Raw genomic sequence first — 27739 nt, 5'->3', positions numbered from 1 at the left:
ATACTTCAGACCTTAACTTATATCTCAAGGTGGGTGGCGCATTTACGTCGTAGATGTCTATGGGCTCCAGTAACCACTTAACACCAGGTGGGCTGTGAGCTCGTCCACCCATCTAAGCAATAAAACAAATTTAAAAAAATTCGTTGTAATCTTGACTCTACCCCCGGCATTGCTATTCAATAAAAGGAAGCCTTCACTCCATTCAAAGCTGCCATCGTCCTTGAATAATCTCAAGATTGACAGTGTCACTAACATTGTAATCTTTATCAGCATGCGCACCGTAAACTGCTTTCTCATTCACGCTACACGAACAACGAAGCTATTCAACCAAAAAGATTTCCTTCAAAACGTTATCACGACTGCTGATTAGTAATTTAACAATAACATTCTTTATAGAAAGCAAACAATGCAATTATCTGCTGGACCGATGCAGCGTGACTAATAGTCGTAAATAAATTTCTACGTATTGTTTGGCTGGCGATAGAGTGCAAGATGGACATTATGGGAAATCCATTGATTGAAACTGAAGACTGTGCTCTAGAATGGCTTTTATTTATTATTTATTTATTTTATACTTTATGCACGAAACAAAACTTGTACACAGGCGGACTTAATGCCATGGGCATTCTCTTCCAGTCGACCATAGGGTGTTGCAGAGATAATGCATGTTTTTTTTTTGGTCAGGAGGAAATCGCCGGACTTTCGCCCTCCACTGGGGATGGAGGGCGGGGCATGTCAGAGTCGAACTGACTAAAACCTCCTGTCGCTCAACAACCAACGTCCAAACCTCGCATGAGACAGAACTCATGAAGAGGCAGAGGGGGGAAAGTGAAGCGTTTAGTGCGGAGCACATCTCTCCCATCACCCTCCCCCTCGGGACGCCGGTCCGGCAGTCGTCAGCGCCACGACCACCAGCCCTCTCGGTCGGCAGGCTATCCGAAGCCCGCCTAGATGGCGCCGGTTAGAGTGAGCTATCCTACGGAATACCCCGCTGGACCAGAACCAGCGTGAGTCGAGGATAGCCGGCCTTCCATCACCCGGATGCTCTTGCGTAAAACGCGTGCAGAGCAGCTTGCACGTCGTCTTGGGCTTGGGCGAGATCCGCCTCCCTGGCCCCCGCTCGACTGCGGCGGGATTGTGCGTCTCTCACACGCCCCGCCGCCTCCTTCTGTGAGATGGTGCACTCACAGAAGTCGAGCATCGCCTTCCACGACTCGTCGTCGCCGAGCATCGATGCCACAACACTCGGCAACGACAAGTCGTTTCCTATTTTTGCGACGAGGACACAGCGCCACCCCTCCCATGCGGGGCAGGCGACGAGCATGTGCTCCGCCGTGTCCAAGTCGCAACCACAATGGTGGCACTCTGCCGTCGGCTCGGCTCCGATCCGGTGCAGGAACTCACCGAAGCAACCATGCCCAGTGAGCACCTGCGTGAGCCGGACATGGTAGGTGCATTAACAAAAGAATAACAAACAACAACAACAACAAAAAAAAAGAACAAACTCAAAACAAAAATCTTCCTTAAAATAATATCTCAGTATTATAGAATACACATAATATTAAATATAGGTACTTATATAGATTTCATATGACAAAGTCATGACTGACTGACTTTGTCAGATGTAATCAATTTTTTTTTTTTTTTTCCTACCTAAGCTGAGAGCCTTGAGAGGCTATATCAGCGTAACCCTAACTTTTGTAGGTGAGCTCACGGGGCTCAAACCTGATGACGTTGCTAACACGAACCCTAGCAAGAGCCGTGCTTCGCGGAATCTACCACCGGATCGGAAACGCGACCCACTGAGAAGAGCCGGCGAGAAACTCAGTGGGCTGTGTCTGGGAGTTAATTTACTCGTCGAGCCCTTCGTCGCAAGCGACGGGTTCGACGAGAACGGTGACCGGTGCTTGAAGTACCTAAAAGCACCGTTAGTGGATCGGGAGGATCCGAGATGACGTGTTTTGGGCGACGTCGACTGCTTTCCATTCTGTCCGCAGGATCGGGAATGTAGTTACCGGCGGCCACGATGAGAGGGTTCTCGTGTCGTGCCGCTTTATCGAAGTGGCGCATGGACGCCGACTGCAGATACTTACTGATGGACTCTAAGTCCAGGTCGTCATGGAGGTCGACATTCCTGACGAACCACGGGGCTCCGACGGCTATCCTGCAAAAACGGGATTGAATGACTTGGAATGATTTTAGGTGTATGCGGGCCGCGTGAGCGAACACTACACTTGCATAGGTCATGACGGGGCGTATGCAAGTTTTGTAGAGTGTCACCTTATTTCTAAGGGACATTTTACTTCGCCTACATATCATCGGGTAGAGACGTCCTAGAATGAAGGCGGCACGGTCGCGTACCGTCTTGATGTGGGGGCGGAATGTCATCCTACTGTCGAGGGTGACGCCTAAATATTTGACCTTCGGGGCCCACGGTATGGGCTGGTCGAACATCGTGATTGGGGTATATGGGGTATAATCTATATTTTTACTAGTTTATATAGTTGGTTACGTGGTCAGTTCTGATTGGATAACAGTTAAAACAGCCTATAGATTAGCAGTGGGCTCCTCTTGATGCTATTTAAATCACACAAAAAGGTACAATTTTTTAAGGAAAAACACTTTCACAATGAAGGTATAGCATCGTGAGCATAATCGAACCCACAGCGCTCAAGTTATGTTATCTATGGGGCTTTGATAATCACTTAACGTCAGGCAGACCGTGAGCTCGTTTACGCAAAAGTGTAATTATGATTATTATTTTTATCAAATTTGACTTTAGCTTCAAATATTGACTCGAGTAGCAGAGGATGTGGGTACATCGAGACACAGGTGGATAGTCACGAGGAGCAATCCCAACGTTCCGCTTGCGATAACTGGATGATAAACAACTGAAACTCAACACTACCGCAATAGCATAGGGGTCATTTTACCAGATCAACAGGCACTGAAGCTACGGGACGCGCTACAAAATGACATCATACCCTATTGTTAAACATTAAATTATTATTTAGTGGCGTCCTTATGTTTGAATTGAACTCATATGACAATATACTTGTAGTCATATGGTCTGAAATAGGTCTATACTGTTGTAACATTTTTATCCATTATGCCCTAAACACGTCATTACGGATCCTCCCGATCCATTAACGGTGCTTTTAGACATCTCAAACACCGGTTACCGTCCTCGCCGAACCCGTCGCTTGCGACGAAGGGCTCATCGAGTAAATCAGCCCATAGATACAACCCACTGAGTTTCTTGCCGGCTCTTCTCAGTGGGTCGCGTTTCCGATCCGGTGGTAGATTCTGCGAAGCATTGCTCTTGCTAGGGCCAGTGTTAGCAACACTCCCGGTTTGAGCCCCGTGAGCTCACCTACACATCAAGGAGAAACTGAAATAGCCTCTCAAGGCTATCAGCATAGATAGGAAAAAAATCAATTATAACATAATAATAAAATGTTTTTACTGATTTTGAAGGTAGTCGTCAAATACTCATACGGCCTCGTGTTGAATAATTACATAAGCAGGATTTTTGGATTTAAGATCTTATTGAAATGTCGTTCATAGAAGATTTCAGAAGGACACGTCAAGGAGGAGAGGAGAAAGACAGAAACAGAGGAGGGACGAACTCTCGAGTCGTTTCTACTGTTCTGACTATTTATATCGCGCAGGATATTTCAAATATAACTTATACTTAGCTGTACAAGCCATGGTGACTGTCAAACAGATAACAGTCATAAAAATCAAACAAGTATATTATTCAACAAGGCCTTTAAATATTCATGACTGACACCGAGTCGAATTGCAATTTCACCACCGAGGAGGATCGTAAAAAAACTCCGTATTCATTTGCTCTCTTTCCAAAATAAGTATAAATTTTGTAAAATATCATATATGTATGTAGGTTGTACAAAAATAGTCTCTGAAGTAAAATAGAAACTAAAATACCTATTCGATCTAAAAATATATATTTTTAAACTAAACGTATTCTTAAATTTCAAGTCGTTGTCAAGCATATATATATACTTGAGACCTTATAACTTTAGGTAAAGGTGGCGCATTTACGTTGTGGATGTCTATGGGCTCCAGTAACCACTTAACACCAGGTGGGCTGTGAGCTCGTCCACCCATCTAACATACCCACCCTTCTAAGCAATAAAAAAGCCGTGAAATATAGACCTTATAACGAATTAAAACTATTACAGTTTAAGATACAGTTTAATTATGTGTGAACAATCAACAATGAACTTAAAGATAAGTAATTGAGGTAAACATAATTAAACACTTATGTATATCGCCTGAAGGACTGATTTTTCCGGAAGATTAGTCGGCGGCGTCTTTACCGCTCCTCCCGCATGCACTATGCTTCTCCGGTCTTCCTGTCCTCGTTTATTTAATTTTTATTTAGTTGTGAACAATGACATATGGATAAGGATTCCTTTAATAAAAATACTAATCCCGATTGGTAGTACAGCAATCAAAATCACTAACAATCTGACAAAGGAGATGCCGATTTCCTAAAGGGGCTGCATACCCGACCCTCTGATTCATATCCAATGATATATTATGATATATATTCATTTACATACTTAGTACAATAGGCTGTTATGAAAAGCATTTTAGTTTTCAATCAACTTTGCTGTCTTAACAATTAGTGTTCGATTCTTATCATTCAATTTACAAATTGTGTATAACATTCGATCTTATTATGATATTTGATATGGTCGGTATTTGTTTGAAAATAGTTGTAAAACAAAGAGGATACCCTCCTCGTTTTAGACTTTGTTTTCTTATCAACATGGAAGGATAAGCTCATTTCTGCCGATGACTTTGAGATATGAAATCGAAGTCTCAAAAGTAGACGTGGTGCAATACATCGTGGAAGTTCAGAAAATATAAACAGTTTGGAAGCTTTAGAGGCTGGGCAGTTTTTTTTTTATTGCTTAGACGAGTGGACGAGCTCACAGCCCACCTGGTGTTAAGTGGTTACTGGAGCCCATAGACATCCACAACGTAAATGCGCCACCCACCTTGAGATATAAGTTCTAAGGTCTCAGTATAGTTACAACGGCTGCCCCACCCTTCAAGCCGAAACGCATTACTGCTTCACGGCAGAAATAGGCAGGGTGGTGGTACCCACCCGCGCGGACTCACAAGAGGTCCTACCACCAGTAATAAAATCCCCTAAGTTCAACTTGTAAGGATCTTAACAGTATACCTATTTCTAATCATTATTTTGGCTCCTCAAAACACCTCTGGCAAGGATTTTACGGCAATGCTAGGAGATAAATTTTACAGCCATTCCGGGGGTCGTCTGTCTGTGCTGATGTCCATGAACGACGGTGACCATGAATCAGTAGGTGGAGCGTTTGAGCTTTGGTCTCCACCAGTAAAAAATACCAAAATGGCTCCCGTTTTCGTCTCAATAAAAACTGCTATTGTTTATTTGTTAGGGCGTCGTAATTTGAAGCTTTGGAATGGTTAACGGTTATTGTCAACAACAACAATAAGCGTAACACACACTCATTGTCATTGTCATTGTCATTGTCATTGTCATTAGGCAATCGGAGGTCAACAAGAAAACAAAGATTATTAATTAAATTACAATGAATCGATCAATATTTTTCTTTGAAATCTAGAAAATACTGAATCACTCTAACGAGAAAACGAAAATAATCTTGTGTATATACAAATAGTTTCAATTTCATGTCATATTATAATGCTTATCAACGTTTTATTAGCTTATGATATACGGCTAGCACTAGATTTATTTTTTGTCAGATTTAAATGACTTGAGACTTAAGGGCTGGGCTATTTCAAAAATTAGAGCTGCCCAGATCTATGTTGTTGGGCATAACGTACTTTTACAATCATTGAGGTGTAATTTCAAATTCGATAAAAGACGGCGGAACGCGTTAGAGGTGTCGCCAAAACAGCATATGGACAGGAACAAAACCTACTTTATTTCCGTTCTTTATTCCCGCCTATTTCCGCCGTGAAGCAGTAACGCGTTTCGGTTCGAAGGGTGGGGTAGCCGTTGTAACTATACTGAGATCTTAGAACTTATATCTCGAGGTGGGTGGCGCATTTGCGTTGTAGATGTCTATGGGCTCCAGTAACCACTTAACACCAAGTGGGCTGTGAGCTCGAAAAAAATTTGATATTATAGCGATACTGTTGATTATCTCGTTTCATAACTATAGTAGTCCGTTTGCGATTTGTTACCGAGCTTAATAACCCCTTAGCGCCTAAATAGAAGATGTATATATACCATAAAAAAGCGCATAAAAGAGTTAATGTAATCAAACATCTTAACGCACTTCTCTCATATCTTATTACTCCGCATGTTGCATCTATTGTATGATCGCATATTTTATTTGCTGCTCAGTAAAATTGAGTACCTAGCAAATAAAAACGGGATCAATTTCTAACAAGATGACGTTTCAAATGTCACGGAAATGTCAAGTGTCGCCCGATATCGTTCGAATAAAATTGAGATGATCAATAAAACAGACAGGGGTAAGATGGACAGGGCGCGGCGCTTCATAAAAAACGAAATGCCATTGTGTAAGTGTGCAATAACAAGAACGCAGGACTGATCACATTACGTTACTACACTTTATAGTAATCTTCATTGACGTAAATAGACCTTGATCTAGAGGTAACACTAATAAGTAAAGCCTCAAATGGCTATCAACATAGCTAAAAAAAGAGAACTAATTGCTAGAACATAACTAAAATTCCACATAGAACATACCTAAATAGAATGCTGTGTCTTCGCGAATTATAATCCAAGGACAATATAGACAGAAAATTTTTGAAGAATTGACCCATTATCCATAACCTATACCACTGAGTGTGAACACAGAGAGATGTGGGAAGATATCGCTAACGCCATACGCTTATTAGTAATATTAGACTTTGCAATTTTCAACTTACAATAACCAGAAAGCCACAAGATATTATTCGTAATGCAGACATCAATTGCATCAATTGGCGTACAGTTTGGTAGTAACTTCTTAAGAGATTCGACGTGTTTATTACTTTTCTGTTGTTTTCTTTTTTGCAATTTATTCTTTGAAGAAATATTTATTTATTATTTTCAAACACATGTCAGTTCGCCACCGTTATAATATAATTCTTTAGGATATTAACACGTAACTTTTAATCCACAAAAACGCGATGTGTACTTTTTTTTCTTTTTAAGAGGGCGCTGGTTAAAATTTAGCACTTTCAAGAAGAAATTCACAAAATTTTAAGTCAGTCCGAACAAAATTCTCAAAGTTTAGTTACTTAGTTAGGCTCCACTCCATTTAGTTGTCGTCCCGAGAGCTACAGACTATTGGAGTTAATAGATATGAAAATTCCTTATAAAAAAAAAAAAAAATACATACATAGACAGCAGTGACAATAGGTGTCTTGACTAAGTGAAAAAATATAAGTCGGTTCGTGAAGTATAACAAAATAACAAAAGTGTGATTTCGATAACAAAAAAACTCTAAAACATCCGCGTAATTAATGTCTATGCGCACAAAACTACCAAAAAAAAGAAATCGGTCAACGATCACTACTGCAACTGCACCGACAATTCCCCCGCAGCAACCTTACGCACAACACCTGTGTACCTATATATTGTCACGGCCGTTATTACTAATATAATTTGAAAGGAAAAATAAAACAATAATTTCTTTGTACACCACTGCTTGCCTCCTCTTCCTCGCCAACATTAATTCTAATTTATAAAAGTGTGTTAGTATATTCATATTTCATAACTGCTTGTGCGCTGCGATTTAAAGATAGGACTGCTACCAAGATCTTTAAATTATATCACAGACTCTCAGAATGTCAGACACATTTAGAGGGTAATAGAGTCAACATTCCGTCCGATGTCCAATGCTTACCGGAAACCTTATCATGATCTAATCAATCATAGTCACGTAAATGCCGCCAGCCAGATTGAGAAAAGATGTTGATCTCAGTCATATTTAACAATGACTCCACCTCCGAACTGAAACACGTCACTCTTCAGCCAAAAAGCCATATTTAAGAAAACCAAATTACGGAAATTTGTTTTATTTAGTCCTCAAGACAGATATTGAAGCTGTCGAGGCTTTATCAATAGAGTTTAAGACAGTTAACCTAATCAGAATGTAAACCTTCGATAAGCATCGAGTTGAAGTCGTCGTGGCATAAAGGATAAGACGTCCGGTGCATTCGTGTTGAGCGATGCACCGGTGTTCGAATCTCAGGCGGGTACCAATTTTTCTAATGATATACGTACTCAACAAATGTTCACGATTGACCTCCACGGTGAAGGAATAACATCGTGTAATAACAATCACACCCGCAAAATTATAATTTAATTACTGGTGGTAGGACCTCTTGTGAGTCCGCGCGGGTAGGTACCACCACCCTGCCTATTTCTGCCGTGAAGCAGTAATGCGTTTCGGTTTGACGGGTGGGGCAGCTGTTGTAACTACTTAACACCAGGTGGGCTGTGAGCTCGTCCACCCACCTAAGCAATAAAAAAAAAATGATTTTCCAATTTCCTTTCCAGTTGAATCCACACGTAAATGACTTCCAAAGAAGATACGTAAGTGAAGTTCGCCGCTGCAGCGAGATGGAACGCAAGCTGCGATGGGTGAGTGGAGAGCTACCGGAGCCTCCTCCTCCGCCCATACCCTCGCGACGGATGCTCAGTCCACGAGAGATCAATATGCTAGAGGTAGGTCCTTTCCTTTTCCTTTTATTGCCTTTGTAGGCAGACGAGCATACGGCCCACCTGATGGTAAGTGGTCACCGTCGCTCATGGACGTCAGCAATGCCAGGGGCAGAGCCAAGCCGCTGCCTACCATAAAGAACTCTCCGCAAGCCTCGTTTGAAGAAGGACATGTCATAGCGCTCGGAAAACACCGTGGAGGGGAGTTCATTCCAAAGCCGGATGGTACGTGGCAAAAAAGATCTTTGGAAACGCACTGTCGATGAACGCAGCGGTTCCAGATAATATGGATGAACTCTGCTCCGATGGCGGGAGGTGCGATGATAAAAAGGAGATGAGGGAATCATCTCGAATAATTCCTCAGAGCATTCCCCATGGACCATGCGGTATAAAACACAGAGAGAACCGAAGTCCCTCCGTAGACCCAGAGGTTCCAAGCGATCCGCGAGAGCAGGACTATCGACCATCCGAACAGCCCGTTTCTGTATGGAGTCAAATGGAAGTAGCTGGTATTTGGGAGCCCCGGCCCAGAGGTGAGAGCAGTACTCCACGCGAGGTCGGACCTGCGCTTTATAAAGCGCAAGTCTCTGTCCAGGCGTGAAATACCGCTTCGCCCTGTTGAGAACTCCCAACATTTTAGAGGCCAATTTGGCTTTACCTTCCAAATGACTCCGAAACTGGACATCGCTCGAAATATCGACCCCCAGAATCCCGATACTCGCGGAAAGCTGCAGGGATACTCCTTGAAATTCCGGCGCCATGACAAAAGGGTCCTTCTTCGCAGTGAACGCGCAAACCTGTGTCTTCAATGGGTTGAACTGAACTGAATTCAGTTCACCCCACTTGGAGACCCGCCCCAGAGAGTTCTCCACTTCAGACACAAGTTTTAATCACCTCTCGTGTACAACGCTTCGAGAGAGACTCTGATGGCCGATATATCGCGCATCCCCCGTGCTATCATCCGCATAGCAATGCATGCCATCAATAGATAGCATGTCATTGATATGCAGTATGAAAAGCGTGGGGGAGAGCACCGAACCTTGTGGAACACCAGCGTTGATGGTCATGGTATCGGAGCAGCAGCCGTCGACTACAACTGCGATGCTCCGTCCATCCAAAAAACTAGCGATCCACTTGCAGAGTCCCTCAGGGATCCCGTATGCTGGAAGCTTCGATAGAAGTGCCCTATGCCAGACCCTGTCGAAGGCCTTCGCAATGTCAAGGCTCACAGCGAGAGACTCGCCCTTGCTTTCCAAGGCTTCAGCCCATTTATGTGTGAGGTATACAAGAAGATCGCCAGCTGAGCGACCATGACGGAAACCGTACTGCCGGTCACTGATCAGCTGGCGATCCTCAAGATACTTAAGAAGTTGGATGTTTATGATTCGCTCCATCACCTTGGAAAGCAAGGAAGTTATCGCGATAGGTCTGTAATTCGAGGGGTCCGACCGGTCACCCTTCTTGGGGATAGGGTGGACATGAGCAGTCTTCCATGAAGACGGAACCCTGTTGGTATTGTACGAGAGGCGATATAGACGCGTTAGCGCGGGTGCCAATTCAGGGGTGCATGTTTTTAGAACCACTGCGGGGATGCAATCTGGCCCACTCGACTTATGGACATCAAGAAGCCGAAGCTCCTGCCTGACTGCACGCTGTGTGATGCGAATCTCAGGCATGGAGCTGTTACACCGGGAGATGTTGGGCGGCGTGGCTCCCCCGTCATCCAAAGTCGAGTATGAGGCAAAGAGCTTGACCAGAAGGTCAGCCTTCTCCTTCGCACTATGAGCCAGACTGTCATTAGACTTACGCAGTGGTGGAAGGCTAGACCTGCAGAAGTTACCTTCTGCAGCCTTAGCTAGCGACCAGAAAGCACGGCTCCCAGAGGGATAGCTATTCAGTCGCTCGCCAATTCTGGCAACGTGCTCCGACTTCGCCTTGGCAATAGCCCTCTTATAGGACCTAGAGGCGGCGTTAAATTTCCGCCTTTTCTCCGAGATATCAGGATCCCGGCATCTCCTAGCAACATTAAATGCCACGTATGCAGACCGCTTGAGGCGTGCAGCATCCCTACTGGCTTTATTATACCAGGGTTTGCTGCGACCCCCAACGGGCACCTCAGAAGAAGGAATGAATAATTCCATTCCCTGAAGCACCACGTCTTTAAGTCGGTCCGCACAGATGTCAGGATCATCGGAGGAAAAGCAGAGCCGCCCCCATGGGTAGGATACGTAAAATTCACGCATTCCATCCCAGTCTGCTGACCTGTACCGCCAAACTCTTCGAAACCCGGTCGTCGTTCGACGACTAGGACGAGAGAGTGGTATGGAAGCACGGATAAGGCAGTGATCAGACGATCCAAGTGGAGCGTCGACCACCACACTGTATCCAGCTGGGTGAGTGGTCAGCAGAAGGTCCAACAAAGAAGGCTCGTGCCCCTCAATGTCTGGGACACGGGTGGGCTGTGTCACCAGTTGTGAGAGGCCGTAGGACAAGGCGAAATCGTAGGCAGCCCGACCCGGGAGGTCAGTGGTTCTGGACCCCAACCACTCCTGGTGATGAGCGTTAAAGTCACCAAGGACCACCACCTCCGCAGATGGGTACTGCTCAAGCACGCGGTCAGTCCCCTCTTGTACATGCTCAAACAGAGCTGACCCCGCATCACTGCTGTGAGACCTGTACAGGCAAGCGTAGACTCTGGTACAGCCCCCATAGTCCACGCGTAGCCACAAGAGGGACAGGTCCCGTTGCTCGAGGCCCCGAAGCCGACGACAGCAGACATCCTCCCGGACAAACACGCACACCCCGGCTTTACGCAGGAAGGTGTGCTCCAATGCGTAGCCGGGGTATCCGAGGTACGACGTATCGTCCGGGGCAGATATCTGCGTCTCAGTCAGGAAAAAGAGGGCAGGCTGCGCCGTCTCAAGGTGGTGATGTACGGCGTCAAGGTTACTGTGTAGGCCCCTGACATTGCTGAAATCCACATTAAACGTGGAATGGGGATCCGCCGAAAAAACTCTTTTTCTTTTGTCGACTTTCATATTATTATTAATTTTAGTTGGAGAGTAAGGATTAGGTAAAGATAAGGATAAGGTAGCGTACATGTGGAAACGGAACGAAGCGATATGGATGAATGATAGATATGGAGCATGACTGAGTAAGAGAGATAGGAGATGTCGTGTTAGGAAGTAAGAAAGACGGCGAATGAATGCGAGACACCGAGTTTATTTCATACTAGCGACCCGCCCTCGCTCCGGTTCGGAAACTGTCATTTATTATTGATTTCTCCACTATTTAATGGATGTTATTATACATATATAAACCTTCCTCTTCAATCACTCTATCTATTAAAAAAACCGCATCAAATTCCGTTGCGTAGTTTTAAAGATTTAAAACATACATAGGGATATAGGGACAGAGAAAGCGACTTTCGTATCGTATAATATTTTTGTACCTTTCTTGCTCGATTCGATCTAAAATTAAAAAGAATAAATATTCAAAGAGATTTAAACTGACGTCGCAAATCTACTTTAATATATAAATACATAATTTGAACTACTTCTGATACTAAATGTTCATATAGAAAACTCTCATTGCTGTACCCGACTTTACGTACGTTCTGTCAACAAATATTAATTAAAGTAATTTAGATGACCGTCAGCTTGGGTAGCTCGTGCCAATTAAAACTGTACCCGGCGCGGAGTCTGCGAAACATAAACTAAAAATTCCTTTTATTTTTCATAATATGTACTCATTTGCTTTAATTAACATCAGTTAGGTTTGTTTTAATAGTGTAACGCGCTGGGTGTCGGGATGAATGAAATTCTACCGAAATACAAATTAAAAACTATATTCAACACTTAGAACACTTAGAACACTTTAAAATTCTTAATTCGCTTCTTCCGCTTCGCTTCAGGTGATCCGTTCGCTGTTTCGCTTCGAGTAGTTTCGATTACTAACTGACTACAAGCCATCTCCGCATCGCTTTTACAGCCGATACCACATTCCTAGAATTATCGAGAATATTCCACACAAGTCCAGTATTGTGTTTCCGCTATCTGACAATAGATGGCGTTGTACTTCTCGAGCTTTTTACGTGCTACTAGATCATTCGATATTCGTTCGACTATTCGGCGATAAATGGCGTTACTCTTACCGGCGTAACAATAGTAATTAATATGTGGATATAGTTAATACACCCCCACGGCCTGGTTAGAATCGGTAAACTTTGAATACGGCCAGCGTAGGACCGATCTTTATAGCGAATCTTTGGAAGAATCATGTCTTTCAGTAGAGAGTAATCTTCGACTGATGATGGTCTAATTTATATTTCAATCATCCAAGTTGATTAATGAATGTTGACTCTAATTATAGACATTTGGCCTATTTAGTATTCGATTAACTTGATGTAAACATTTAGACTAGGTACTAAGATGTTACACAAAAAATGTGAGCCGTCACGGGACGCCTGGCAGATGTGAAACATCGACATTATTTTGTAAAAGTAATATGCAGAAAAGAACAGATTTTGATAGGAACTAAATATGTCATAATGATAAAATAAAATATTACAAAAAAATAATTTGTTTTCAAGTAAAACACAGAGAGAATTGAACAGTCGATTGCGCATGGCGACGCGTCGCCACACCGTACACACTACTGCATATAGACTGTATATATATACCATCATATAGCGTGGCTACGCGTCGCCACGGCATGCGTCGCCACGCCAGAAATCGGTTTTACGTGCGGCTATAGATGTTTCACATGAAAAAGTAAAACACACACACATAAATATTACGTACAAACCTTTACGTCAACAACAACGTACAACAACAACAATAAAAACAATGCAATGTCAGACGTAAAATTTGAGTAATGCACACAAACCCAATTCGTATCCGTGGAAACTATTTCATAACAGTCACACACTAATAAGACGGTCGTTCGAAATAAATGAACTGGAATGCATCGGCTTAATTGAATATGCAATTTCGAAAAGGGCACATGTCGCATATTTTGTCAAATACGTTTTTTCATATACATGTAGTTTTGAGGCTTACCTACACCCATTTTATAATAATTCCAGTAATTTTCAATTGCTAATTAACACTAAAATATATCTCAAAAGTAAATATTTTAAATTTTACACTGCTTTAGAAAATAATCAGTTTTTTTCATTTCCTGAAAATTTAAAATTTTCAGAGATGTGCCCTTTTCGAAATTGCACATTCAATTAAAATAAACGCGTATTTCCAAAACCTCTGGCTCTCGTGGGCAATCCAGTTTCGGGGCCAAGGATCTTACCGATATCGATTTTGTTATTTATCAGAGAGTTAGGGTACCCGATGCAGTCCGCGAACGAATACTGTCATCCTTCTAAAGTATTTTTGTTTTATTTTTATTGCCTAGCCGAGTGAACGAACTCGCGGTCTTCCTGTTGTTAAGCGGCTACCGGAGTAAACACAATTTTTTTGCTACTTTGATTTTATTTACACGACGTTATTCCTTCATCGCGGAAGTCATTCGTGAACATGAGTATACATGTTTATTAGGAAAATTGGTACATCTTGATGTGTTTCAATTAGTGACAATATCTTCGGTTTTATGGAGCTCAGTTGTTATTCTAAGATGGAGTCAGTTACTTTGTTAAAGACTTCAAGCCATGACGGCAGAAAGTTCTAGCTAGTTTGAAATAATTTGTAATATCTATTTATTGTTGTACTGCGGAAATAAATAGAAGAGTCCGTTGGTAACATGGTGGAATATAGTTGACGCTCATAGATAATGCCAGAGACTAAAATATAGCAGGAAACACTCCCGTTCCTAGTGTCAACGTGCAAAATGTCAATTTAGAGCAATTCAAAACTATTTGATATGGCAAAGCGTCCGTGCCTTAATTGAAACATCCGTGACCTGATGCCCCGTGTTTTTTTTTTATTACAATAGAAGTGTTCTCGTATCTAGTCATTTACCTATACAATAGTTTAATTCTTGGAAACACCAATTTTAGTGGCGTGAGATGAATCATTTTCACGATGAAGACATTTTCTTTCTTTCTTTAAATTTAATTTTTTGCCCGAGACGTGAGATCAACAATTCCACATAAATATGCATAGATCAACAAACTCATGCCTCAAGGTGAGTGGCAGCACGCAGTAATTTATAAGAATAACCGTTTGGGCCGTGAACTATTTCACCCAACTGGGAAATCAAAAAAAAAATACCATCTCACTCAAAATTATTTTCAACAGGAAAAAATTGATTACATCGAATCAGAAATCCAAGAGATGACAAAAAACGCTCGAAACCTCAAAAGCGACTACCTTTCCTTGATAGAGCTGAAACTTCTCATAGAGAAAACACAGACCTTCTTCCAAGATCACAGCGCCCAGAGGAAACTGTCGGCCACCGTTCAGATCTACAACAATGACGCTGTTTTCGGGCACCTCGGCTTCATCGCGGGAACAGTGGCCACATCCAGGGTGCCTTCGTTTGAAAGGATGCTATGGAGGATATCGCACGGGAACATATTCTTCAAACAGGCACAGATCGATCAGCCTCTAAAAGATCCCATTACGGTAAGTGACATCTTTGTTTTATCGCTTCTCCTAACGGTGTTTCCCGAGCGTTATGACATGTCCTTCTTCAAACGAGGCTTGTGGAGATGTGTGGTATTAAGCGGTAGACAGTGGCTTGGTTCTGGCATTGCTGAAGTCCATGGGCGATGGTAACCACTCACCCTCAGGTGGGCCGTATGCTCGTCGGCATACAAGGGCAATAAAAAAAAATAGGACTACCGGAACTGGCTCTCAGTCGCCTTTTTCTATAAATCGTTGTAAATTAACGGACAGACTAAAATTATGAAAATTAACTAGATCTTCGTATATTTCAAGAATCTCACAAACATAATTAATTACCAAATAAAAGAAAAGCATTCAGACTTAACTTAACCTATAACAATAAAGATGACATTCGCTATTTATGAAAGAAAACAAGAACCTGTTTCCCTAAAAAAAGTTCCTAGAAATTTCCGGTAAAAACCTGAATCGCGCTAACGATATCTGCAACGCCAATTAGCATGTGTCGTAAGTTCCCAATAACAACTCTAGACCGTCGGTCTATCGACCAACTACATCCATTTGGTCCAAAAACTTCCTTTGGTCGTTAACTATAAACTTCATTTCCTTTAAATATAATCTTTAAGCTTATTACAATAATACTTTCGTTTTATTTTCCGATTATATTCCGATTATATTGTCGAAAGAAAACTCATAAATACCATCAACCTTTAAATCTTTACTCTTTTAAATCTCTTCTTCGTATATTTTGTAAGGTACAAAAAAAACATTCCAACTTCGGAGGAGGAAACTGAGAGGAAAACTGAATCAGAATCTTGAGTGAATAATCGTATTTGATCATTAGACAAACGCTAGTCCCACTTAAAGAGGCTTTATCATTATCTTCAAATTTCTCCTCACCTGCGCTTCCTCTAACATCAAATGGTCAATGAGTTCCCACGCGCGCCTACATCAATAAATAGGTTTTTCAAAAAATCTTTAATAAATCGACTACGACGTGTGAAAACAATAAAACAACATCTCAAGGTGACTAAAACTATTGTGGATAGCCTGTAAAATATTTTTATTTCGAATGGCAGTTAAATTGGAGCATTGGGAACGGATAGTCAGCTATTCTCGGACACAGCGAAATTGTCTGCCGGTTTGTGTTATGACACGCTTAAGAGATGTCGGCTCGGCGTAGAATGTGTCACTAACGCGATGGACTCGCATTCGATGAGTCGGGAATTCGAGTCTAGACGTTTACTAACATGTTTTATATCAATGAATCATAGGTTCACTTCGTAAAGTTTACAAAGCTTCTTCGTCTTCTTCATCGTTCCCTCACTGCTGAGGATCGCGACCGCATGTGACTTTCCTCCACAGTGTTCGAACATGGGTGGCATGGACCGCATGGTACAGACTACCACTAACCGCTTCCTTAACCAGATCTGACCATCTGGCTAGTGTTCTGTCCACGGCGCGCTTGCCCTCTATGCGACCCGAAGTTATGAGCTTCTCTAATTCATGTATGGGAGACCGCATGATGTGACCGAAGAAGCTCATAACACGTTCCCGTAAGATGGCAGAAAGCCTTTTCGGATGCTTAGCTCCATTAGAAAGGACTCGTTAGTTCTCATGGCAGTCCACGGTATGGTATAGTAGCATCCTCCGCCACACCCACATTTCAAAGGCATCGATCTTTTGCTATCGTGGGCTTTCATGCACCATGTCTCCGCTCCGTAGAGGAATATGGGAAAGACCAGTGCCCGCACCAAGCGCACTTTGGTTTTATAGAAGAAATCCTAAACGCTATTAAACATTTAAGTATTTTATATGAGATTTAGGTATTCGTCATGCTTAAAAGAATCGCCATACTTCCAGCTAGAGATAATAAAAGTTTTCCTAAGTTTTTTACAAATCAGAAAATTGGAAGCACGGACTAGATAGTTTTACTATTTTTGTTACAGTTAACAGCTACGGAGACATTGTTATGATGTATTGTGAGCCCGTACGGGTGCTCTCAACTTGTATATTTTGCAGCTAAAATGCATTTGTTCCGGTTGTAACTGCGGAACTGTCTCACAGACAATCACTCCGACTAGGGATCGAACTCGAACTCCGTGGTAGCATTGGTCAGTGGACCAATAGATCAGTGAGGTTATGTGACTGTTGTTTTGCTCCTTCAAGCAGTTTTACTGGCAGTCCTTTACCACGCTCGTGGACCCAATCTTCTTCTTCTTCTTCTTCTTCTTATCAGCCCACAGACGTACACTGCTGGATATAGGCCTCTCCCAACCCTCGCCACAAAGACCGATCCTGCGCTGCCTGCATCCAGCGCATTCCCACGAACCTCAATAGATTGTCGGTCCATCTTGTGAGAGGCCTACCCACCCACCTATCCACGTGGACCCAATCAAGTTAAGCTAATGATTCCTGTGGCGGACGTAGCCGCGGAACGCACCTAGTTAATAGTAGAACAAAAATAGCTGTGCTATCGACACGGGTGCTGATTTATCATCAAATACATCGAAAACAGAACCACACAATCGTTTACTCGCGAAACAATAAAATATTCACGTTGAAAAGAAACTTTGTTATTGCCGACGTATGAGGGTGTTTTACGAAAATAATTCCAAACATCTGAAGCAGAAGATCGAGTTTACTTCTCGTAACTTTTATTTGTTACCTTCAAAGGCTGTCATGCTGTTACCGGGAAGGTAAAATCCATTTCAGAACCGGGTGCTCTGTGGCCAGAATGATCTCTGCTGAAAATGATGTACGGAGACCGGTTATATTTGAACTTGTCTCATATACAGACCACGTGAGTGGCCTAACGGATAAGACGTCCGGTGCATTCGTGTTGAGCGATGCACCGGTGTTCGAATCTCAGGCGGGTACCAATTTTCTAATGAAATACGTACTCCACAAATGTTCACGATTGACTGCCACAGTGAAGGAATAACATCTTGTAATCAAAATGAAACCAGCAAAATTATAATTTGCGTAATTACTGGTGGTAGGACCTCTTGTGAGTCCGCACGGGTAGGTACCACCACCCTGCCTATTTCTGCCGTGAAGCAGTAATACGTCTCGGTTTGAAGGGTGGCGCAGCCGTTGTACTTGAGACCTTAGAACTTATATCTCAAGGTGGGTGGCGCATTTACGTTATGGATGTCTATGGGCTCCAGTAACCACCTAACACCAGGTGGACTGTGAGCTCGTCCACCCATCTAAGCAATAAAAATAAATTAAAAAAAAACTTGAAATTCACCTTCTATCTACATGAAAAATACACGTCAGCTACTATCGCTAGAAAACGTATTCATACCGAGATTTTGTGACAAAGAAACTTATCTAGACTATAAAAAATATTCGAACATTCTTCAGTACATCTATTTGCATCAATTGAGATTTACAAAACAATAACTATCTCAACTGAAAGCCCGCTAACCGTTCAGGCACTACATGCAGAACATAGTTTTCCGTGACTAAGTTAATAGAGTTCAACGACCCGAGAGTCACAAAAATACAAGCTCAAGTAATGTACAAAAGGCACAAGACCGACCCTTGTAGTTTGTAGCTTAAACAATACATTACGTTGTGTTTTAATACGCTTTGATTAGACGGATGTATGTTAGTATGTAACGGAATCTTTGAACATGGTTTTGACCCCCTTCAAAACGTCGGATTAACTCGAAATTTGGTATACTTATTAAAGACCGATGACAATTCAATATTTAAAAAAAAGTTGAAATTCGGCTAAAAAATGAAAAATAAATAATAGTTTAAAAAAGACTAACAAAATACGCTTTTATAGAAAATCAAACTAAAAAATAGAAAATAAATTTTAATAAATTTGAATTAAAAATAGTGTAGGAAAAAATGATTTCATTGTAAACAAAGCGTGGGGTGCATGGTATCAGTAGTTATAAATATTTTATGAACAGATATGAGTAGAAGGGTTATTTTGATAATATCCTGAAAAGCACAAGGCACGTTATGATCTGATTCGGCTATGACCGTAATTTGCTACTCCTTAAGCGTATAAGGAACTGATCGCGGAGAAAATAGGGTGGTTAGTCAAATCAATTATTATTTCCACTTTAAGAGTTACATTACAGTAAGCGGTGATATTTACGTTGAGTGTTTACTCACTCCGCATTAACAGAAGTGGTAATCACCGGGCTTCCCGCCCCAGCGACGATTATAATAATACAGTACACGAAAGAAAAATTCAAAGAAACCTCTATGGAAATCGATAATTTGAAGTTCGACGACCAGGGACTAGCGTTTTCCCCTCCCTTTACTTATTTATTTCAAGGATGGTCCAACGTTAACTTGTTAAGTTCATAATTATTTTTGACTTTTTGAATACTTTAGAGTTTTCGTGGTCGCGGACATCCGTAACAGTAAAATTAATAATATCTACACATCGCAAAAACCAAAGAATATTTATGTTTATTATTATTATTACATTTTATTATTAGATGTATTTTTACTAATAACAATGTTGTCGGCGTTGCTCCTACAGTAAGCTTCCACGAACGTAGTTCATGTTAGAAAAATTGCCTTTAACCACTTTAACCATAGGTGCCATTTGCAATTTCTGTTTCATTGTTTATAACGACAAAACCTTTGGCATAGTTGTGTTAAATAATGCCTTTTTGAGTCTGACCGTGTTTGCCAGCTAGTAGACAGCCATCAACTATACTCCTGGCTTTGCCGGTGTCTATTAGTGACGGTCACTATCTACCAACAGACAGTCCATAGGCTCGTCTGTCTACGGAGACGATAGAAAAGTAAAACGGCACGAGTATACAGAAAGCAATTTTTAAAACGAATATTATTGTTGGCGTATTGCTAATAGTTTCTCACGAATGTTTTTTCATTGCATAGATGGCTTAATGACCTCCCATCCCACCATCGTGCTGAGGAGTCATCGTCATAGTGATCAAAACGAGATATGAGTTAGAAATCTCAATTTTATTCTATAGCAGCTGTTGTCGGCGGAAATAGTTAGAATACCACAAGTGCTTACCAAATTTATAAACATTGCGAGTTTAATACATATTTATTACGCGAAATTGCTCCTTCTTCGTGGAAGTAATTCGTGAAAATGCGTAAATAACGACATAATTCATTAAAAATGGTAGCTGTCCACGGGATTTAAACACCTGTATAGTATAGCATTGCTTCAATTGCTTGATATAAGTAAAGTGACTGCCACAACTTGATCTCACTGCGGTCAATGTAATGCAAATAAAATAAGTACAAGCTCAATGTCAACGCCCTCGTGTGATACACTGCCCTACCTGTTTTTGCTTCAGACTGCGGCTTCAAAAATATAGCTTTTTAAATGTTAAGTATTTTATTCAAGCTAGCTAAATATATATTAATGTTGAATATCTTATCGTGTACTATTGTATCGTAATGGTGGTAGGACCTCTTGTGAGTCCGCACAGGTAGGTACCACCACCCTGCCGATTTCTGCCATGAAGCAGTAATGCGTTTCGGTTTGAAGGGTGCGGCAGCCGTTATACCTTATACCTTAGAACTCATAATATCAAGGTGGGTAGCAGCATTTACGTTGTAGATGTCTATGAGCTCCAGTAGTAACCACTTATCATCTGGGCTGTGAGCTCGTCCACACATCTACGCAATAAACAATAAACTTTTCGAATATTCCCTATAAGCTTTAACGTAAAGGCTGCTCACGATTTTGAGGCCTATCACAACGCATCGACAGCATCAACCGATAGTTGGTCTGTTCTAAAGACGAAATTTAAGCACAAGACTACTTTTTATTTACTCAGGGTCACGAACTACAAAAGACTGTCTTCGTAGTATTCTTCCACGGTGAGCAGATCAAGTTGAGAGTGAAGAAGGTCTGCTTTGGGTTTAAAGCTACTCTGTACCCATGCCCTGCGACGTATAAGGACCAGCAAGAAATGCTGTCTGGAGTCGAAACGAGGATCAAGGACTTAGAAATGGTATGAATCTGAATTGTTTTCTCCAGGGTAATTCATTCTATAAAATCTTACAGAAAATTCTTTTGTCTGCTTAAGGAAGTGTAGTTAAGCGAGCGGATCCTGCTAACTTGAACTAAGGTAATAAGCCCTTCACAATAACTCTTATTTCTCAAATTGGACCTCACTTCACGTTTTTCACTTATCGCTTTTTAGTACCAAAAATGAGGCGAGCTGTGAAGGCTAAGTGAGGTATCAAAAAGGGAGTTGACATATATTTAAGGTGAGGATCCACTGGTGGTAGTTGTTTCCCGTGCACCTTACCACTGTTCCATGCCAATATACGGCCAAATAAAACAGACAGTTTGAAGACATCTGCTAAGATGATTGCTATTAATTTAAATAAGAATTGAGATCAAGGTTCAAGAACACAGTTGATTGCTTATGAAGCGTTCTCGTGAGAAAGCATGTTCATGTTTTTTTAAAGATTACGCATTTCGTATAGACTGAGGGTAGAAGAATATAAAAAAAATTAAAACTTTATTTTACAAATGAAGCTTACTAAACGGAATTTTACGTCTTTTTAAATGATCATTTGATACGGTTTTTTTAAATGATCATTCGATAAACACACCCCATTATTGTGTTCCTTTTCTTCACGATGAATGTACCCCAGACTCTTTACATTAAGCTCTTCACAGGTACTAGACCAGACAGAGCAGCACAGACGATTGGTCCTCACCAATATAGCAGGAGACATCAGCACGTGGATGCTGGCCGTAAGGAAGGAGAAGGCCATCTACCATACCCTCAACATGTTCAGCATGGACATCATTAAGAAATGCCTCATCGCTGAATGCTGGGTTCCAAAAAGTGATCTTTACATTGCCCAGAAGGCTCTGGATGATGGAGTGGTAAGAAACTTTACTTCTATTAGTTACAGAATTTTTTTTTATTACCCTTGTAGGTAGACGAGCACACGGCCCACCTGATGGTGAGTGGTTACCGTCGCCCATGGAGTTCAGCAATGCCAGGGGCAGAGCCAAGCCGCTGCCTACCCACAGAGTCCTGTCAGACTTGGAATCCGTTTCGATATAGAATCAGAATGAAACAGAAATCCGTATCTAGGAATCCGTTTAGCGGCTGATCATAGTCACAATGTAGTCATTATTTTTAAATTGAAAACTCATATTATCCCGTAAGATTATTTGGTTTTAATGTCATTTGAATTTATATTAATAGATGGAGTTCACTAGTATTGTGAGCGTGCATGAGTACAAACTTGCTCTGTCGATGTCTACTTATGAACTCCAGTAAGCAGGTGGGCTCGTATCTCAGTTAACTGCTACAAAATCCAACGGTAACCAGATATCACGAAGATAGCCATAAAATTATTTGCCTTAGATATACCTTCGGTGGCTCGAGATGGCCGGAGTCCCTTATTCATATGTTGCTGACTACTTGCCACCCATTGATGACTCATTACCACTTTTTTTTTATTGCTTAGGTGGGTGGACGAGCTCACAGCCCACCTGATGTTAAGTGGTTACTGGAGCCCATAGACATCTACAACGTAAAAACGCCACCCACTTTGAGATATAAGTTCTAAGGTCTCAGTATAGTTACAACGGCTGCCTCACCCTTCAAACCGAAACGCATTACTGCTTCACGGCAGAAATAGGCGGGGTAGTGGTACCTACCCGTCCGGATTCAAAAGAGATCCTACCACCAGTAATTACCCAAATTATTATTTCGTGGGTTTGATTTTTGTTACACGATGTTATTCCTTCACCGTGGAAGTCAATCAAAAAGACATTTGTTAAGTACGTATTTCATTAGAAAAATTGGTACCCGCCTGCGGGTTTCGAACATCAGTGCATCGCTAGATACGAATGCACCGGACGTCTTATCCTTTAGGCCACGACGACTTCATAAGATTATTTTGGCCTAATGAATAATCCACATCTATTACAGAAAGCAAGTGGCAGTCCCATTCCATCCATCCTCCACCACGTGCCAACCAGAGAAATACCACCCACTTTTAACAGAACCAACAAATTCACGAGGGGATTTCAAACTCTTATTGATTCCTATGGAATCGCCAGCTACAGAGAAGTAAATCCAGGTAACGGCATCATTGTTAAAAACATTTCAATTGTTAAAATGAAAATTTACTTGAATTTTGAGCTTAGTGCTATGTTGTGTACACTTCAATGATATGATTAGGTCAAAGGACCCTTATTAAAAGGATAAAATCAATTGTCTGTCCGGTGAGGGACAGGGATCCGCGATATTGGCCAATACTTGATGCTGCTACTGTTTTCCTTTATCTAATCTATAGTAGCCTCCTCAATTTTCTTTTGTCGTTGCTGCTGGTGGGATATCATTATGTCACATAGGTGGATACTACTGTCCTACCTCTCCACGTATAAGTGTTGTACCAAAGAGACCTTACTTACATATCTTGGACAACTTTAGTAACTTAACAGCAGGTGGATCGCGAACTTGTCTGTTTGCTGTCCATTTAATGCAAAATTAAACAAAACAGTACAAACAGTAATTTTGCCTCTAATAAAACTTTTTACTTTCGATTAAAATACCAAAATCAATGCTATCGATATGGACATGATGGTTTGCTAATATGCCTTTTATTATATAGCTGGTTTTTTTTTTGCAGCGCTATACACAATCATAACATTCCCGTTTCTGTTCGCCGTCATGTTCGGCGACGTAGGCCATGGACTTATCATGACTGCCTTTTCTGCGATCATCGTTATATACGAGAAGAGACTCTCGAAGAATAAATCGGACAACGAAATATGGAACATTTTCTTTGCCGGACGATACATTATCTTACTGATGGGAATATTCTCTGTCTATACCGGTTTGATCTACAACGACATGTTCTCGAAGTCTCTGAATCTGTTCGGAAGTAGTTGGATGAACGTTTACGATAGTGAAACCCTTGCGAATCATACATCGTTGGAATTGGATCCGGCTGTGGCCTACACTCAAACGCCATATCCTTTCGGCTTGGACCCGGCGTGGCAGGTTTGTGTCTCTACATTATTTTACTTTATAGAGAAGCCCATTGGTATCACCGAGAATAAAAATGTAGAATAGGGATCGCAACGCATAAAATAAAAGTTACACACTATTCCAAAATCTTCTATTATAATAGTAATTAATAATTAACACTAATTTTATTACGTCTTACTAATTTTTCAACCGTCTTCGCCATCTTCCAATTCTCTGTCCTTCCATCTATCATTCTCTTCTCTCTTTCTTTCCGTTTTCTCTCACTCACATCTTAACGCTCCGTTCCACACTCTTTTCATACGTTCCGTTCTTACCAATCCTACACATATGTCTACTTTGAGATTTTCTTGAGCGAAATATTGAGTATTTGCTTTAGAGTGACCAAATTTGTTACGAGGCACCGCTAATGTCTCTGTCCACTCAGGCTTGATTCATTGAATACAAAATGTAGAACTTTGTAGTCGGGTGTGTTTTTACATGCGCCTTCAAATGGTCATGACTTTGTCATTTAAAAAAAAATATAATATGTAATGGCTGCGATATCGTTTTAACGGGAACTTGCTTCGTGTCAGAAATGGAGGTGATTAGTGCTATTTTAGCTTCTGGGTTGGTCCACAATAAATAATAATTGCTGACAAATCACACGCCGTCATGTGATCCCTAACTAGACTTCTCTGGACTATTGGAACTAAAGTTTAATATACATACTTATTTATGGTTAAATATGTGGATAAATTATACACCCAGATACCGAGCAAAATATATTTAAACTTGATTTCTTTGTTTTCAGTTCGCCACGAACAACATAATATTTTTGAATTCATTCAAAATGAAACTGTCCATTATATTCGGCGTACTGCACATGGCGTTCGGTGTGACAATGAGTGTGGTAAACTTCAAGTAATTACTGTATTCATAGAAATAGAATTTAAAATTTTAATCTGATTTAAACCTTAAACGTCATTGTCATAAAGACGTTTTTCGTTTCAGTTTCTTCAGGAAGCCGGAAATGATTTATCTCCAGTACGTGCCGCAAATTCTGTTTCTGATGCTGCTGTTCTGGTACCTCTGTATATTGATGTTCATGAAGTGGACCATGTACTCCGCCACGGCGACAGGTAAACACGCTTCCTGGATATCTGGTTGCACATCAGGGTTTTTATTGTCTTGATGGATAAACAAGCTCTCGGGTTACCCGGTGCTGATCAAGTCCGTAGACACCGCAACGGAAATTTATATATTTATATATTAGTATAGATAACGGCCCCACCCTTCAAACGGGAGTGCTTCGCGGTAGGAATGATAGGCAAGATGGTGGTGGTACCTACCCGTCTTGGAGGGAGAGTACGTTGTTGCTCGTCTGACTTAGCACCATGACCCCGCCCGCCGTCCGACCAGGGCTCTTCTTTAATGCCTTGAACTGCTGCATCCATCCACACTGTGTCTCTGTGACAAATGCCATTCGTCTCTGGACTGATAGGCGATTCGGTGATAGCTGAATATGACTATGCTAAATCTATGTAGTATACAATAACACGACCATCCATCCACACTGTGTTTCTGGGTCAAATGCCATTCGTCTCTGGACGATAGGCGATTTAGTGATAGCTGGATATATTTATGCTAATTGTATGTAGTATACAATAACACGACCAGTTATGATAGACTTAATATGATTTCCAGACCCGACATACGGTACGTCTTGTGCCCCATCAGTCCTAATAACCTTCATCAACATGATGCTGCTGAAGGGCTCTGAGGACAGCCCTCCGTGTAAGGCGATGATGTTCGACGGCCAGGACGCATTGCAGAAGTTATTCTTGACGCTTGGCTTCCTTTGCATTCCGATAATGTTATTCGGGAAACCGGCATTCTTGTTCTGGCAAGCCCGTAACCGGAAGGTTGGTTCGAAATTGTTTGTAACAGCGCCATCTAGTTGTTTGTTAACGTAGCTTTTGTAATAGTTGTCATCCGGCAAGTCTTCTAATGCACGGAATACGCGACTGCTCCAAAATGTCTCTCTTGATTGATTTATTTATGACAATGGTTCGCGAGATTTATTTTAAATTAGTCTTAACTTGCTTTGCAAAACAAAACTTTGATAAAACAAAAACATGTATTTAATAGAATTTTTATGTTGATTACCTTCTTTATTTCGAATTATAATTGATAATTTTGGAATAGTAAGTTCATACGTGAATAATTTTTAAAGATGAATACTAATACAAGTTGTTGTTCCGTGCCCCGCAGCGCCACGAGGTGGGCGGGGAGCGCGGGGAGGTGCCGGCGGGGGCCGGCGGGGGTGCGGGGGCGGCGGGGGAGCTGCTGATCACGCAGGCGATACACACCATAGAGTACGTGCTGGGCACCGTCTCGCACACCGCCTCCTACCTGCGCCTCTGGGCCCTCTCCCTCGCGCACGCACGTGAGTACTCCAGCCCGGATGAACTAACTGTCTTCTAGACAAACAAAACAAAACCTGCGATGCTGTAAGGTGGCGTGTAATTTTAAGGAACTGCTACTAAGTACTCCTGGAATTATTGATGACAGTAATGGTTAAGGATCCCGTGGACCGTGGGCATGGCGACTCAACACAGCCATTTCAAGTGATACCGACGGATTCCGCCTCAATGGCTGGCCGTGAGGTGTGATAAAAGAAAATGCCAACTTTCCAATTAAAACCAGGATTTTATACACCAAGATCCGTAGTGATTATATCGAAACTGCCGTACAGACGACTCCATAGCCCCTTGTCTCAAAAGACACTGCAACGTAGCTGCCCTTCGCAGTAGTTACTCCAATATGTAAATTAACAGTACACCGGTACCGTTAATTGACCGATATGACCAAATCCATGGTGGTGGTTCCATCTGCAGAGCTGTCGGCCGTGCTGTGGCAGCGCGTGCTCCGCTACGGCCTGGCCAGGAGTCTGGCGGGCTCCGTCACCATGTACGTGGGGTTCGCGGTGTGGGCCTTCTTCACGCTCGCCATCCTCGTCCTCATGGAAGGACTGTCTGCCTTCCTGCACACGCTGCGGTTGCACTGGTGAGTTTTGTTTGCACTCGTACCCTCAGGTATACCATACTGTACCTATCTGTCGCGAAACTATCGTGCAGCTTGTAGGTTAGGACATCCAGTACTACTGAGAGTTTAGTCCATCGATTCCAATGAAACCACGTCGGTGCCTTGTATATCTTTCCCTACTTGTCCTTCTTCAAACGAGGTTTGCGGAGAGAACTTTATGGTAGGCAGCGACTTGGCTCTGCCCCTGGTATTACTGACGTCCATGAGCGACGGTGACCACTTACCATCAAGTGGGCCGTATACACGTCTGCCTACAATGGCAATAAAAAAAAAACCTATTCGCTGGTAGCCTTGTGAAATCAGCCTAACAAAATTACTGATTACATCGAACTTCACCAGCGTAAAGAGAACGAATCCTTGTTTTAATCTTC

The 27739-nt window shown here is 41.9% G+C and overlaps 1 protein-coding gene across 2 annotated transcripts in view; it reads left to right on the top strand.

The window, feature by feature from the left end:
* LOC105841262 (V-type proton ATPase 116 kDa subunit a 1) overlaps positions 1 to 27739 on the top strand; it is a 55315-nt gene that overhangs the window by 22520 nt on the left and 5056 nt on the right. Inside the window, exons 3-13 of one of the 2 annotated variants that reach the window (XM_038012848.2) lie at positions 8558 to 8725; positions 14971 to 15297; positions 21093 to 21269; positions 21947 to 22159; positions 23220 to 23370; positions 23923 to 24296; positions 25075 to 25184; positions 25275 to 25402; positions 25968 to 26185; positions 26535 to 26709; positions 27161 to 27329. In XM_038012848.2, coding sequence (XP_037868776.1) covers positions 8558 to 8725; positions 14971 to 15297; positions 21093 to 21269; positions 21947 to 22159; positions 23220 to 23370; positions 23923 to 24296; positions 25075 to 25184; positions 25275 to 25402; positions 25968 to 26185; positions 26535 to 26709; positions 27161 to 27329 — 2210 coding nt within the window. Of the gene's footprint in view, positions 1 to 8557; positions 8726 to 14645; positions 14858 to 14970; positions 15298 to 21092; positions 21270 to 21946; positions 22160 to 23219; positions 23371 to 23922; positions 24297 to 25074; positions 25185 to 25274; positions 25403 to 25967; positions 26186 to 26534; positions 26710 to 27160; positions 27330 to 27739 lie in introns of those variants that run through there. The other variant, XM_062669995.1, reaches the window with a different exon arrangement.

Source organism: Bombyx mori, chromosome 9, assembly GCF_030269925.1.
Source record: "Bombyx mori chromosome 9, ASM3026992v2".
NCBI classification, from domain to species: Eukaryota; Metazoa; Arthropoda; class Insecta; order Lepidoptera; family Bombycidae; genus Bombyx; species Bombyx mori.
The sequence above is the reverse complement of the archived record's forward strand: the minus strand, read 5'-3'. Positions and strand labels throughout refer to the sequence as shown.